The sequence below is a fragment of the Rousettus aegyptiacus genome, unplaced genomic scaffold (genome assembly GCF_014176215.1).
Source record: "Rousettus aegyptiacus isolate mRouAeg1 unplaced genomic scaffold, mRouAeg1.p scaffold_m13_p_6, whole genome shotgun sequence".
Classification (NCBI taxonomy): domain Eukaryota; kingdom Metazoa; phylum Chordata; class Mammalia; order Chiroptera; family Pteropodidae; genus Rousettus; species Rousettus aegyptiacus.
This window is the reverse complement of record NW_023416309.1, coordinates 71826215-71841065: the sequence shown is the minus strand read 5'-3', so window position 1 is coordinate 71841065 and position 14851 is coordinate 71826215. Positions and strand designations below refer to the sequence as shown.

The 14851-nt window shown below is 42.9% G+C and overlaps 1 protein-coding gene across 1 annotated transcript in view; it reads left to right on the top strand.

Moving 5' to 3' along the window:
• Positions 1-14851, top strand: part of USP43 (ubiquitin specific peptidase 43) — a 56287-nt gene that overhangs the window by 30262 nt on the left and 11174 nt on the right. The window contains 7 exon segments of the mRNA XM_016154658.2: positions 711-822; positions 4558-4661; positions 9181-9258; positions 10227-10353; positions 10461-10809; positions 12881-13039; positions 13976-14140. Coding sequence (XP_016010144.2) covers positions 711-822; positions 4558-4661; positions 9181-9258; positions 10227-10353; positions 10461-10809; positions 12881-13039; positions 13976-14140 — 1094 coding nt within the window.

Sequence of the window (14851 nt, the reverse complement as noted above, 5' to 3'; positions counted from 1 at the left end):
GAGAATAGGAAGCAACCTTACTGCCCAACAGTAAAGGGGGAGGTAAACAAACAGATCTGTCCACACAACACAGTGCCCTTGTCCATCCAGACATACCTCAAATCTGCGCTGCTTTAGCAAAGTTTATTCAATGGTTTCACTTTCTTATCCCATTGGTTCTTCACACAACCTGTGTGGTGTGACCATGGAATAGTCACAGGTCAGTAATTTGTCCAGTTGTACGTACCCGTGGCTGAGCTGGACCTGACAGCACAGCCACATCTGGTGATCTCGGCACTATAAGCCTACTGCATTGTGTTTATCAGATTGGGATATGAAAAAAATTCTCGACTATGAGAATATTCCTGATGCACAAAACCAACAAAGTATCAGCTGAAATGGGTTCCCTCTGGGTTTATGTCTGCCTTGCTTTCTTCTGCCTCAGATCTTCTCTTCTGCTGCTCTCTACTGTGGGGGAAGATCAGCCCCGCTGATCATTTGGAGCTATCTGCTTACATTGCAGGTTCACGCTTTAGCTTTGCATCTCTGGGCCTCTATTTACATCAGTGTCTTCATTTGCAACAAGGTTCTCTGATGGGCAATTTTGTATAGTACTTGATACTTAACTCTTATCCGGTGGAGAGGATCCCATGAGTTGAGCAAATGCTAATGACTGTTGGTATTTTGGGTTTTTCTTTTGCTGAAATAACCTGATGTCCTTGAATTTTCAGGTTTGGGCCACCATTCCTGATAAGGGAAGACAGAACCATTTCCTGGGTCCAGCTCCAGCAGTGCATTCTCAGTAAGGTCCAATATCTCATGAAGAGTGAGGCTCCCATACAGGTTGGTGTGCGTGTGTGTGTGTGTGTGTTGTGGGGGTGGAGATGGGAGTAGGAAACTAGAATTAGCTCAGGAGAGACAAGAATTTGCTATTAATGAATGTTTACATTGTATAAAACAACTTTAATTTATGTGCAAGAAAATAACTAATTTATGGCCTGTAATACTTCACTCTTTGTAGCATTACAAAATACCTTTCATGGGCAGAGCTTTTTTTCTCATTAAATCTTACAAAACACCATTGGAATAAATAATGAGGTTTACATTATTCTCAATTTCATGTATTCGTGATTTACCATGGTTCTTCCTAGAGGATAGCTTATTGTAATAAATTGTAACTTCTATGTTTGGATCAAAAATTTCAAGTGACTTGAGATATAATTTCTCAAGTAGAAAATTAAAATTGATATTTATGTTCAAATATGAAAACCTAGATATTAATATAAAATAATATTGCCCCATTTTTGCAAAACCGAGATGAAAACTCAAGGGAAAGTCCCTTCTTGCCTTGCTCATTTATTTATTCTCAGATTGGTAGATTTCAGATAAATGCAACATATTCTGAAATCATTCCTTTTAGTCCTTGCAGTATCAATAACTATTCTGACGGCTGCCTGGCACAGAAGATGTTGACGTTTTTAGGCATAGGTCAGTAGTGTTGGAATTTCGTTTTCCCCCAACTATTCTCTTAGTAAGGACATTTCATTTGGGAGATGTATGAAACTTACTTCAGAGGTAATTCTTCATAATTCACCTTCCTTCATACTCAGGGAAAACCATATATTTGATTCAGGATTTACACCAACTATCACTTTGTTAAAGACCTTTCCTACATTCCTCCCAATCTGTATCTCTAAGGGATTTTGCTCTCTGTGTCGCCTAGCAGCTCTGCCACAGTGCCCAAATTGGAATTGCAAACTTCTCTCAAAGTAGGTCAGAATATCTAGGAATAGCTTTAGCCTTTCCCCTAAACCTGTGCTCCTGATTCTTGAAAGTGGAGGAAGCCACTTTCATGTGAACATTGAACTCAGCTATCCTTATTTTCCACCTGGTCACACGTGCACCTTTGCCTCTGTACCTCTGTAGTCATTCTGACTTTAGAAACCAGTGAAGCAATTAATGGGGCCAGCAAAATTCTGATACAGGCAATCTCCAATTTAGTTATGGATGCTTTTCCACAGTCATTGGTAAATGTGTGGTTGGGCATGATTTTCTATAGGCATAATGTATTCTAAGTGATCATGAAGTTCCCAGGCTAACCTGTCCATTTAACCATAATGCTTTTAGTACTATATTCAATGCTGGCTAAATACGACAATAATTTGAAAATTATACATTCAGAATTCATGACATTAAACTGAAGAGATTAAAAGTAGTGAACATATATTAAAGGTTCTAAAATGAATTTCTCTAGCCAAGAATAGAAGACAGGAAAGTGCCTCTTAAAAAAATGACCAATTTTCTGGACAAGCTTAATTTGCATGAATTGTAAAATAAGAGATTTATCATTGCCAAGACATTTTTATGGTCACTTCCTTTGTTTACAGGCAGTGTAAGTTGCCTCCATGCAGTGTAGGGGTCTTGATTATGTTGATTATTTAGCTATCCAAACAATAAAGCTCAATTAAGGTTGCCAGGAAAAAGAGTTTTACCCCCAGATTTAACTAACTTCTTTGGAAGTACAGCAGGTCCTCGAATAACATTGTTTCATTCAATGTTTTTTCATTATAATGTTGATGTGCGAAAAAAGATTTGATTTCAGGCCAGGGCCACTCTCTGTGTGGAGTCTGCATATTCTCCCTATGTCTCTGTGGGTTTTCTTCCATATCCCAAAGATGTGCACGTGAAGTGAGCTAGTGTCTAAATTATCCTGTTCCGGTGTGGGTGTGAGTGTGCCTTGGGGTGGATGGGTGTCCTGCCCAGCCAGAATGGGTATCCACTTTGTACCCTGAGCTGCTGGGAGGGGATCCAGTCACCCATGACCCAGAACTGGAATAAGCAGGTTGGGGAATCATTCTCTTGTTTTTATTCATCTTTCTTAAATGTATGTATGGCTCAGATTTATTTCAACATTTAATATTAGAAGTGTTTGGGGTCTTTATTTAGAAGTTTGGTGATGTTTTTGTTACCAGAAATATGCTGTACGACCTTAATTCTTGTTTTTTCAATCACCTATGGTAAAATTGGTTTTGTTGTACATTGTTTCATTTAAAGTCGCAGTTTCCAAGAACCTATTGAGGATGTTAGGTGATGGTTTCCTGTACACCCTTCCGTGGCCATCCCTGAACCACAGCCTTGGAAGTAGCTTGCTTCCAGCCATTGGTTTTGTCTTTGTTGAAGTCAGCGGTCAACTAGAGTGTGGTTACAGTCCAGTTAGGTGCACACACTCTCTGAACTTCACACATGAGGCCCTCTAAAACCGGATGCTGGGTTGCCTTACTGACACTGTGCCCCGTTGCCCCCTGCACACATCAGCTGCCACAGCCAAAGGAGTTGACTCTCAGCTCTCTGAGCATGTTTTGGGTCATGCCGTCTTCCTATGTTCTGCTGTTCTTTCCTGGAATTATGATGTGCTCCTCCTCTTCCCTTGCCTGAAGCCAACCTTTATTTCATCAGTATTCTTGAAGTAGAGATATCTGCCTTTTATCTTTGTCAGAGCTTGGAAGAAGATGTTATTTTTTTTTCTAGTTGTAACCAATGTCATCAGCGGTAATTTTAAGAACTGTATCTCCTTTATTCAAAGATGACATTATTTTTTTAAATTATGGTAAAATATATATAACATTTATTTTAACAATTCATAAGTATACATTAATTATAGTCAGTGTTGCATAGCCATCACCACTATGCCCCCAAATTTTTCATCAAACCCATAGAAATTATACCCACTCAACAACTCCCCATCCCCCCACCCTCTAGCTTCTGGTAACCTTCATTCTACTTTCTGTCTATGAATTTGCGTACTCTAGGTATATCTTATTTAAGTAGGATCATACAATATTTGCCCTTCTTGTCGAGTTTATTTCACTAAGAAAAATATTTTCAAGGTCCATTCATGTTGTAGGCATATGTCAGAATTTCCTTCCTTTTTAAGGCTGAATGACATTCTATTGTGTGTATTTTTCATATTTTGTTTATCCATTCATTTGTTGAGTTTTTATTTGGATTGCTTCACCTTTTGACAATTATAAATCATACTTGTTTAAGACTCACTTCAATTTTAGAAAAATTAGAATATTAAAAAACATATCTTAGAATAAAAACAGTTGGTATTTCTTTATGTGGCTTATTTTAAAATGTTTACTTAGCATTTAGTATGTAAAGTCTACACTACCTCACTTTTAGATTATTGGCTCATTTTGGCAATTTGGTGGTGATAGTTTTCTTAAAGTAAGTTAAATTACCTATTAATAATTCATTAACATAATCAATTTATTTTTCCATTAACTGTGCTAGCATCTGCGCCAATTAAACACTAGTTATTTAAAATTTATTCTTCCTTTCAGAAAATTTAATATATTAAACAGTGTTAGATCACTATGTTAAAAGGTATAGTGTTTATCTTCTAAAAAAATGAAGCCTTTATATCTCTAGGTTTTGAATATTAATTATTAAAGGAATATTCAAAATAGACTATTAACAGAAAAGACTACATTTTTCTAGTAATTTATTTGCCCTTGAGAGTCTGGTTTAAATCAACATGCATGATGACTTGCCTCCCCTGTTTTGTCTTGGCAGAACCCAGGGTCGCTGTTCTCCATCCGAGTCGTCGGGCAGTCTCTGGCCTACGGCTACTTACCACCACAGCACAGTCGACCCCTCTGTCACTGGTCAATTGACAGGTAAGGGGATGAACAGATAATGTTCCAGATTTGGCCAAAGAATGAATGCATTTGCCTAGATTCCTTTGAGGCTGTGTTTCAATAAAATTGATTACAATCTTCATGACACTCTTAGTCACTTACCTCTCCAGTACAAGCCACTGTGTTAAGTATTTATACACATTCTGTGCATACAGCCCTTATGTTTAGAGAGGTACTATGATGGCCGCTTCAAAGATGAGGAGATACTGAGGTTCCTGGGGACTTGTTAACTTGTTCGCACTCACAGAGCTCGTGACTGGCCAAGGGGCTGGAGGTTGAATCTATAACCAATGGCCAGTGATTGAATCACTTATACCTATGCAATGAAGCCTCCATAAAAACCCAAAAGAACATTGTTTGGGGAGCTTCCAGGTTGATGAATATGTTGGAGGTACCTGGAGGGAGCATGGAAGCTTTGCTCCCTTTCCCATATGCCTTGCCCTATGCATTTCTTCCATCTGTCTGTTCCTTAGTTATATCATTTTATAATAAACTAGTAATCCAGTTAGTGAACTGTTCTTTCTTTGAGTTCTGTGAGCCACTCTAGCAAACTGATTGAACCCAAAGAGGGGATCCTTGGACCCTCCATTCTATAGCTGGTTGGTCAGAGCACAATTGACAACCTAGACTTACTGTTGGTGTCTGAAATGGGAGGGGGCAGTCTCATACTCATGAGCCCTTAACTTGAGGGATCTGATGCTATCTCTAGGTAGGTGTTGTCAAAATTGAGTTAATTGCCTGGTGGTGTGGGAAAAAACACATCAGAATTGGTATTAGAGTCTGAATCGGTGTCAGTATTATAGTAGGAAAGGGCTCCTCACCTTATAAAGAGACCAGGAATCAAGGTAGGAGGTAAGCCAGAGGTTCTGTGCCCTGTGCCCCATCTGCACTCGACTTGGCTGGCAGCTACTTAACAGAGTTAGGGAGGCAGAAGAAATGTCAGCCGTGGCCTACTTGGGTCTGATCAAAAGAGGAAGCCCCGAGTGGGGTGGTAGGTAGGGGGGCTCTGAGAAGGGCACCCTCACAGCACTCTGCCATGGAGAAGATAACTGCTACTCAAAGTGTGATCCACAGACTGGTGCTAGCCTACCAGCCGATTATCACCAGTGCATTGCAAGACCTTGAGTAGAAGCAGAAGTATTAAAGCAATATGACAGAGCAATTTAAAATATGATGAATACAATATTTTTTTTAAAAAAAAATTGAACTTGCGTTTTGTATGTCTTCCCTTCCCTCCTACTCCATTACATTTTTATGATATTTTACAAAAGCGTTAGTCTTCAGGAGTTTGGAAACATAGGTAGTTTGAGAAGCACTAGAAGAGAGTAATTGCACAGGAAGTTGACCATGCTAAAGGAAACCCTCCCTTGAGGCCATAGCCCTCCTGGTCAAAGCTTGCATCCATCTAACATGTCATTGAAGTTTGGCCTCTGCCTCTGGCCCAGCCCCACCCCCACCTCACTCAGATAGCTCTCCTCAGCATCTGAGGTCATCAGTCTCTGGTCTCCTTCACAGAGCCCTCCATTCTTGGCTTCCCTAGTCTAGTATATCCTTGTCCTAGAAATTTCATTAAAAAAAAAAAATTGTGGCAAAAGACATCAAATTTACCACCTTAGCTGTTTTAAGTGCACAGTTCAATAGTGTTAAGTTCATTCACATTGTTGTGCAGCCATCACCACCACCATCTCCAGAACTTTTTCATCTTCCCAAACTGAAATTCCCTATCCATTAAACATTAACTCCCCATTCCACCTCCTTCAGCCCCTGGTAACCGCCACTCTTCTTTCTGTCTCTATGAATTTGACTACTCTCAGTCCCTCCTGGAAGTGGAATCCTATAGTATTTGTCTTTTGTGACTGCCTTATTCACTCAGGATAATGTCCTCCAGGTTCATCTATATCATAGCATGTGTCAGAATTTTCTTCCTAGAAGTTTCTTTGTTTCTTTGAAGTGTTCCTCTTTCTCTCTGGGGCCCTCAGATATTGTTGGGTCTCAGCATCACCCCCATCCCCCACCCCTCCTCTGGCTCATTTCATGCTCCTTCCATGTTCCATCCCTGGATGATCTTGCCTCAGTTTTACCTGCCACCTTTAGGTCCAGGTCTTTCATCTATATCTCTAGCCCATATTTTTCTCTGAGATGTAGACCTGCCTGGCCTACTTAAATGTCTCATAGACATGAAAACTAAACATTTGCCAATCTGAAGTCTTCTTGCTTAAGCTTTCCCTCTTCCTGTCCTTTGTCTTCTGTGCCTAAATGGTGACCACCATCTATCTACTCAGTAACCCAAGCTGGTAACCTGGGATTCATCCTCGATTCCTCCTCCTCGCTTTCTCCTTATGTTCAATCCATCATCAAGTCCTGTTCCAAATGCTGATGTTTCCTCGGATCTGTTTCCTCCTCTCCATATTTATCACCAATGCCTGTGTTCAGGCCCTTATTATCTGTTAGCTGAGTGCCTGGGAACCTCTGTTCTGGCATACATATCTCCAGACCAGCGTCCCTCTGATTCATCTGCTTCCATACCTGTCTGTTTAAAACCCTTCAGGTGGCCCATGGGCAAAGTCCACATATCCTCCTTGATCTGACCCCTCCATCTCACCATGTGGCCTGCCCCTCACCGAGCCTCTGCTTGTCATTCCAGCACACACCCTACACTTTGCTCCTGCTGAGTCCTCTGCCTATATGACACTTTGATCCTTTCCTCTCACCATCCACCATTTGCCTGGCCAACTCCTGCTCTTCCCATGCAGGAAATCTTCTCTAGTCTCCAGAGCAGCTTGGATGTACGTCCTCTGAGTCCCCATAAACACACTGGGTGCTCTCTGAGTGTCTCTCTCATAAGACTCTTAGTTCCCTCAGGGTAGAGATTTATGTCCATATGTTGCTTTGAATTGCATCCTGCCATAAAATTGAATAATGTCCTCTTTTCTATTTGAGTCAGGTCTGTGATCAGGAGAGAAGATGGTGCTGTCTCATGAATGATTGTTCCCATGTAAGGAACAAACTTCAGGCTACACTCATGCCTTTCCTCCTTTTGTGGCCCAAGGGGTATAATATAACAGAGTTATAGCCTGATGATACCAATTCCCCTTACCCACCCCCAATTTAAGACTCCAATTGAAAAGTAGACTGAGAATTGAGGCAGAAAGAGATAAAAATATTAGATTTATTAGATGATCTTTTACTGATTAAAGGATGCAGCTTAGATGTGAGTCCAATATGAGGTTTTGAGTAGATTTCCCAGACTTAAACACCCTTTCCCCCTAGCAAGGCAGAGCTCCCTAATTGCAGGCCTTCTGCATTGTGGAAATGGAAAAAGTAAGAGTCCAATAGAAAGAGGCTTAGATCCAGGGCTGCAACTGTGTGTCTCCTCTGAATCGAATATATATCCCAATCTGCCAGTCTTCCATCTGCAGGGCTGAAGCTGCTTCCAGGAAGCTTAAGGTGTGGGTGAGCGAGGATGCCAGCCTGCTAGCCATTAGGCCATAGAAAGGAGTAACTGAGAGGGGCTGAGCCGACCACCGCCCCTCCAGTCCCACCAACCTCTTTTGGGAGAATGAGGAAGTAAAGAGGGAGCCTGTCACAAGTCTGTAGCTTAGGTCTCCCACTCTAAAGAAAGGTGGAGAAGGGTGATCATTGTTTGTCTGGAATCAACAGGGCTCCCTAAGCTAGGGGGGCTTCTCCCAGACACATCTCGTTCCGTGCTCCCTCCCGGCTCTTGTTCCTCAGGATAGTGCCATGACTCCACACCAGATAGATCCGTCAGTGCTTAGCCACAGGCTTTTGTACCTTCCATGAGCTCAAACCTTGTTTTTGAATCATCCTGGCAACAGTTTTGGACTTTTTTTTTTTTTTTTTTTGCAATACATTTTAAACACCCGCAGATGTGGACTTCCCTATTACTTTTCTGTATCTCATTGATGTTGGGACAAAGCCTCATGTCTCCCACTCTCTTCTTGACATATCTGTTCTACATTATCACTGACAGACCTTTTCTGAAATGGACTGAGCACTGGTAGCTAGGAAGAGCTATAGGTTGACTCATCTTGAGAGTTTCTGGGTATTCAGAGGTCTGAAAGGGAGGAACTTTAAGGTCGTGGAGGTGGACTAGAGGGTGTGCCTTTCACATCGTGGTGGAGGAAAGTTAGTAGCTCATTTTAGGCATCATCAGAATTGATTTGTGCAGAGCATTCAAATGGAACTGCCCTCTATACATTGAGAAGGTGCTGGGGCTGCAGTGGGAGAGCTGACCTGTGTCCTTGCAGTAACTGAATCCTCAGCGCTCTCGAGGAAGTGACTGGAGAGTGTTCAGAGGTAGATTAGGATGAAGCCTTCTGCAAACAGCAGCTCCTCAGATACTTGACCTCGGATTACATTCAGTTTTGGGCATTTCTGTTTGGAACATCAGTCCTGGGATTAGAGGCAGACTGTTGGACCCTGCAGATGTGGGAAGGAGGCGCTACACTTTCTGATGGGTACTTTGTTCTCGCCTCAGGGCTTTGCACCTCAGGAAGCCAGGGGGCCCCCCACATGTCAAACTGGCCATCGAGTGGGACAGCTGTGTTAAAGAGAGGTGAGTTCAACAGAATCTGGCTCCGGCAGGGGAGAGACAGGCCTGCCTGTGCAAAGCAATCTTCCTGTGCTCAGTTTCCCACAATGTGACTGTACCTCCTTGATGCCATGCCTCTGAGAATCCCTGCTGGCAATCATCTGTATATAAACAACAGTGATAGTACAGGCGCACCTTGGAGATCCTGCAGGTTTGATTCTAGACAACCGCAACAAAGGGAGTATCGCAATAAAGTGAGTTGTAATCTTTTTGCTGGTGGAGGGTCATGCCTTCAATTAGTGAAAAAAACCCCACAACATCTCTGAACCAATAAAGCAAAGCACAATAAATGAGATACACCTGTAATAGTAGTAATGGTGGCAATGGGTAGTGTTAGTGGGAACAGTAGTTGTAAACTATGTGTTGCTTACCCACTTACCCTGTGCCAGTCACTGCTCTGAGCACTTTATGTATTGCCAATCTATTTAATCATCACATTCTATGGAGTAGTTACTACTATAATCCATCTTTTCGTTTGTGGAAACCGAGGCACAGAGAGGTTAAATAATTGCTCAGCGTTACATGGCTCATGCATGGCAGATTCAGAATTTGTACTCAGGCTGTCTGGCTCGAGCTCAAGCTAACCTTGGCTGCTTCTATAATACCAACTACATCAGCCCTACTTTGAAAAAGGACAATTTTCACTCCAGCAAGTACTTATTCATCTCATACTAGGTGTTAAGCCCTGCACTAGGATGAGGAGACAAAGACAAATAAGCCAAGGACTTTGTTCCTCATGCAGCCCATGGGAGAGACTGAGAATTCCAGTAAAATTGAGTAAATGCTGAGTTAGGGTATGCACAAGGTGCCAAGTAGGACTCCTTTGTCTCACCTGGCAGAGGACTTGCACCCTGTTTGCTGTAAGTGGAGGCTTAGGAACAACCCCTCTTGGAGGTGAGAAGCCCTGAGTGCCATCGGTTTCCTCTCTGCAGCCTGTTTGGGAGCCTCCAGGAGGAGCGGGTCCAGGATGCGGACAGTGTGTGGCAGCAGCAACAGGCACACCAGCAGCACAGCTGTACCTTGGACGAATGTTTTCAGTTCTACACAAAGGAGGAGCAGGTCCCGCCCTGGGGGTCCACTCCCTGGCCAGGAAGGGGGCTGGTTGCCTTTTAGTGGGTTGGCTAAGTGCCGTGGAGGCCTCACAGTCCTGGCGACTTCCTTTCTAGCTGGCCCAGGATGATGCGTGGAAGTGCCCTCACTGCAAAGTCCTCCAGCAGGGCATGGTGAAGCTGAGTCTGTGGACCCTGCCTGACATCCTCATCATCCACCTCAAAAGGTTCTGTCAAGTGGGCGAGAGAAGAAATAAACTCTCCACGCTGGTGAAGTTTCCACTCTGTGGCCTCAACATGGCTCCCCATGTGGCCCAGAGAAGTGCTGGTCCCAAGCCTGAGCCAGGCTCCTGGACTTCCTGGAAGCAGCCAGCCTGCCTGCCAACCAGCTACCCACTGGACTTCCAGTATGACTTGTATGCTGTATGCAATCACCACGGCAATCTGCAAGGTGGGCATTACACAGGTGAGCTTTGCCTCTTGGCTTGTGGCTACCTTGGCCATGTGTTGTGGCTGTGGCCTGGGCCTCAGGATGCCCTGGCACTCCTGGAATGCTGAGCTCACTCTGGCACTTGGCCTGAGCTGACTCCTCACCCGCTATACACCAGTCACCTGCCAGAGGTGGGATGAGGGGACCTGGTCTAAGCCGTTGAATTGAGCTAGGTTGTTGGTTGGAATATAAAGTTAGTTATAGCCTAAATTTTAAACTATATCAAATATCAAATATATCCTCATCTGTGATTTAACATAAGAACTCATCACATTCAGACTCCTACGTTTTTAATTTCTATGTGGTACATTTAATTGTCATCCCTCAGAGGAACTTGAGAGAAATAGATGAATGAAAGGACAGAAACATAGCTGGGTGACTTGTTCAGTGGCTTGTGATCTTATACCTTGATCTATCCTATTCTAGAATAACAAATTATTTCATTTAAAAAGTGCTTTACTTCATTTTTTCAAAAAGTGCTCTGTTTCTAGTGTACTAATGTACCTACAATTTGGAAGACACTGGACCATGTAGATAGAAATCCATGATCATCACTCATTCATTCATTAAACAAATATTTATTAAGTGTGCATTCTGTGCCAGCCTCTGTTCTGGGTGCTGGAGCTTCACTGATAAACATGGCAGATATGAGACCTGCCCTCATAGGACTTCAGTCTAATTTCAGACACACACAATGAAAAGGTGCTTATCACTTTATCACTTTCACTATCTGGCATTATGAAAAGGCAGTTGATTAATTGTGTCTGTGATAGAGATCAGGCTTCTCTGAGGATGTTACCTTTAGGTCAAGAGCTAAAAGATGAGGTGGAACTGGCTATGTGAATAAAGGGAAGAAGAGCATTATGAGCAGCGCTACTAGCATGTGCAAAGGCCCTGAGGCAGACTAATGGTATGTTTGAGAACTGATGAAAACCTGTCATGCCTGAAGTATGGTGATTCAGGGGTAAGTAACACAAAATTGGGCTGGATCAGAAGGCGCCATAAGCCACAGGCCAAAGTTAGTATTTTTTACGAAAGATGATGCGAAGCATTACAAGGTTTTAGGCATAAGAGCAAAGGCATATATCATTTATAAATTGAAGTAGTAGCTTTGCTCAATGGAAAATGGGTAGAAGGGAACAAGAGTGGAAGTAGTAATTCCAGTTAGGAGGCTGTTCCTGGGGCTCAAGTGAGAGACGGTATTTCCCGGGGCTCAGGTGATGACAATCAGGGTATTCAAGGCAGGCTTTTGGACGGTGTAGGGTGGAAAGGAAAGAGGAGAGCAAAGATGAATTCCTAGGTGCCTGGCTCACACGAGTGCAGGGGTCAGCAAACTATGGCACATCGGCCAAATCTGGTCCAGTACCTGTTTTTGTACAGCCCATGAGTTAAAAATGTTTTTTGCATTTTAAGAAGTGGTGAAAAAGAAGGACAAGAATATGCGGCAGAGGACATATGTGCCGTATGTGACCTGCAAAACCTAAAAGAGTTTCTGTCGGGTCCATTGCAGAGAAAGCTGGCTGACTCCAGATCAGTGGGCTATTGTGCCATTCACTGAAATGTGGAGGGAAAGGATAATATTTTGTTTTAATTGTTTGGAAGGTGGCGAGAATCTTATTTATGAGCATTTTCTTAAACATGACTTCAATTCTTAGGTAGGAAAGAAGTAAACCATAATCAAACTGCATATTTTCATTGCATACTGAATTAGAGCTGTGTGTTGTGAAGCTTCTGAGAAGAAATGGGGTAAACACGGACATTACTATCTGGCTAAATAACTTGGGGCTCCCTTTTATCGGAGATTTTGCCTGAGCAAGGGCTACAACATAAGGATTCAGCTTAAAGTAGCAGCACACTTTATCAGTAAGCATCCGAGAGTGTAACCGATTGATCCTTTCTGATTCCACAAAATTCATTTCTGGCTAAAGATGGACCAATTTTTCTTATTCCGTTATAAGTATGCCCATTTTTGAGCTATGCCAGTGAGGTATGTCTTCATGCTTTTTGAGTGCTCCAATAATGGGACTTGGGGTTTGGACCTTTGCAGCCTACTGCCGGAACTCTCTGGATGGCCAGTGGTACAGTTACGATGACAGCACAGTGGAGTCACTTCTGGAAGATGAGATCATTACCCGAGGGGCTTACATCCTATTTTATCAGAAACGGAACAGCATCCCTTCCTGGTCAGCCAGCAGCTCCATGAGAGGTAGGTGCTGCTGCTCATTACAGGATGAGGAGGAACTGGGAAGTCACCGTAAGAACTGGGAAGATGCTTAGTCAAACATCAAGTACCAGGAGAGGAAGCCATGGCTACAGCTGTAGAGATTTGAACAGTAGAGGCTGGAATCCCATTTGCGAGGATGTGGAATGGTCATACTGAAATCCAAGAAAAGGGATCCACAGCCGGTGACTCTTGGTGGTGTGAGATTCCATATTCCTGGTCTCACTCATGTCAAGCCAGATTTTAATTAAGCTTGTGCAGTATAAACCTGCATTAGTCCTGTTGGAAAGAGAGAGGCAGTTGTAAAACTTGCAGAGCCTTCATAGGAAAGGTAGCTGTTTACTCGCTCCCCAGCAATGTTTATTAGATAACCTCAAACTTGCTTGGAATTCTGGAGGAAAATAAGGATCAAAGTTGACTTTTTTATGTGACTATTTCACTCTGCCAACTAGCCATCCTTATCTTTGGGATGAAAGAGCATCTTTTTTAAATTACTCAGATTCTCCAAGAATTCTTGGAAAGTGCCCAAATGAAGCCTAGATGCAACAGGAGGTCTAAATCAGCCCTAATGCAAAGTCCGCCTTTCTCTTACAGAAGATAGATGTAAAAAGAATGAAAAACATGCCATATTTAGAAAACTGGAGTTGGTGACAAGTAATTTCATGAAAAGCATTTCAGTACTCATCAATGTACCCTCCTTTCTGTGCCCAAATGCCTTCCCCTAAAACTTTCAGCTTAGTTGCACAGTTAATCAATTGCAGGATTCTCCTCTGATCTTTAACTTCCATGTATATGTATAATTCTGTTCTGGTTCTGTAATTCCAGGGCTCAGGGATACCAATCTGGCCATGTGATGCTCCTCTGGGGACCGTGAAGGGAGGGAATTGGGTCCAGCCTTCTCTCTCTCTGCTTCTTTTACAGGTTCCACCAGCTCTTCTTTATCTGATCACTGGCTCATGAGGCTCGGGAGCAATAATAGCAGCATGAGGGGAAGCCTGTTGTCCTGGAGCTCTGCCCCTGGCCCCCCACAGCTTCAGGTGCCGGCCCTTCCCACTTTCTCAAACAGCCTCTCCAGTCAGGAAAAGGGTATGCTTTTTCATGATGGTTTAATTTGCTGATTTTATTTTAGTTTTCTATAACGACCATTGTTCCTCATCTTTATGAAAGTGCTGGCATTTCAAGGCCTTGAATGTAAAGTATCCATCATTATGAGAGGTTTATTCATCTCTCAAATCGGGTCTTCCATGTTCTAGCCCTTTCCTACTGGTCCTCCCCTATTCACTCCAGTTTCTCTGCTTCCTGGAACTTATTGTCTAATGGGGAGGAGCAAATGTAAACAAGTAAATAAATATAATGACATGATATAAAGCAGGAATAAGGGTAAAGAGGTAAATCATCATAGAAGAAGATATTTAGGCCAGGGGTGGGGAAGAAAGGATGCAGAGGGCCCCATTAGATAGATAGGGCAGGAGGAGAAAGCCTTTTTGAGGAGGAAGTAGGTGACTTTGGGGCAGAGACCCTAGTGAGTGAGAGTGGGTTACGCAGAAGTCTGGGAGTGAGTGTGGGTGTGTGGGAGGGTGGGAAGAGGCCAGAGCTGTGGCCGGAGCAGAGAGAATGAGGAGGAGAGTGACAGAGGTAAACGGGCTGGGGCATGATGCATGTTTGACACATGGACAAAATTTGCATTTTATCCCAAGTGCAATGGGTAGCTATTGTGGAATTTTGAGTGGGAAGTAATTGATCTGATTTATATATTTAAAAGTCTGTTCTGGCTGCTGTGTGGGGAATACATCACAG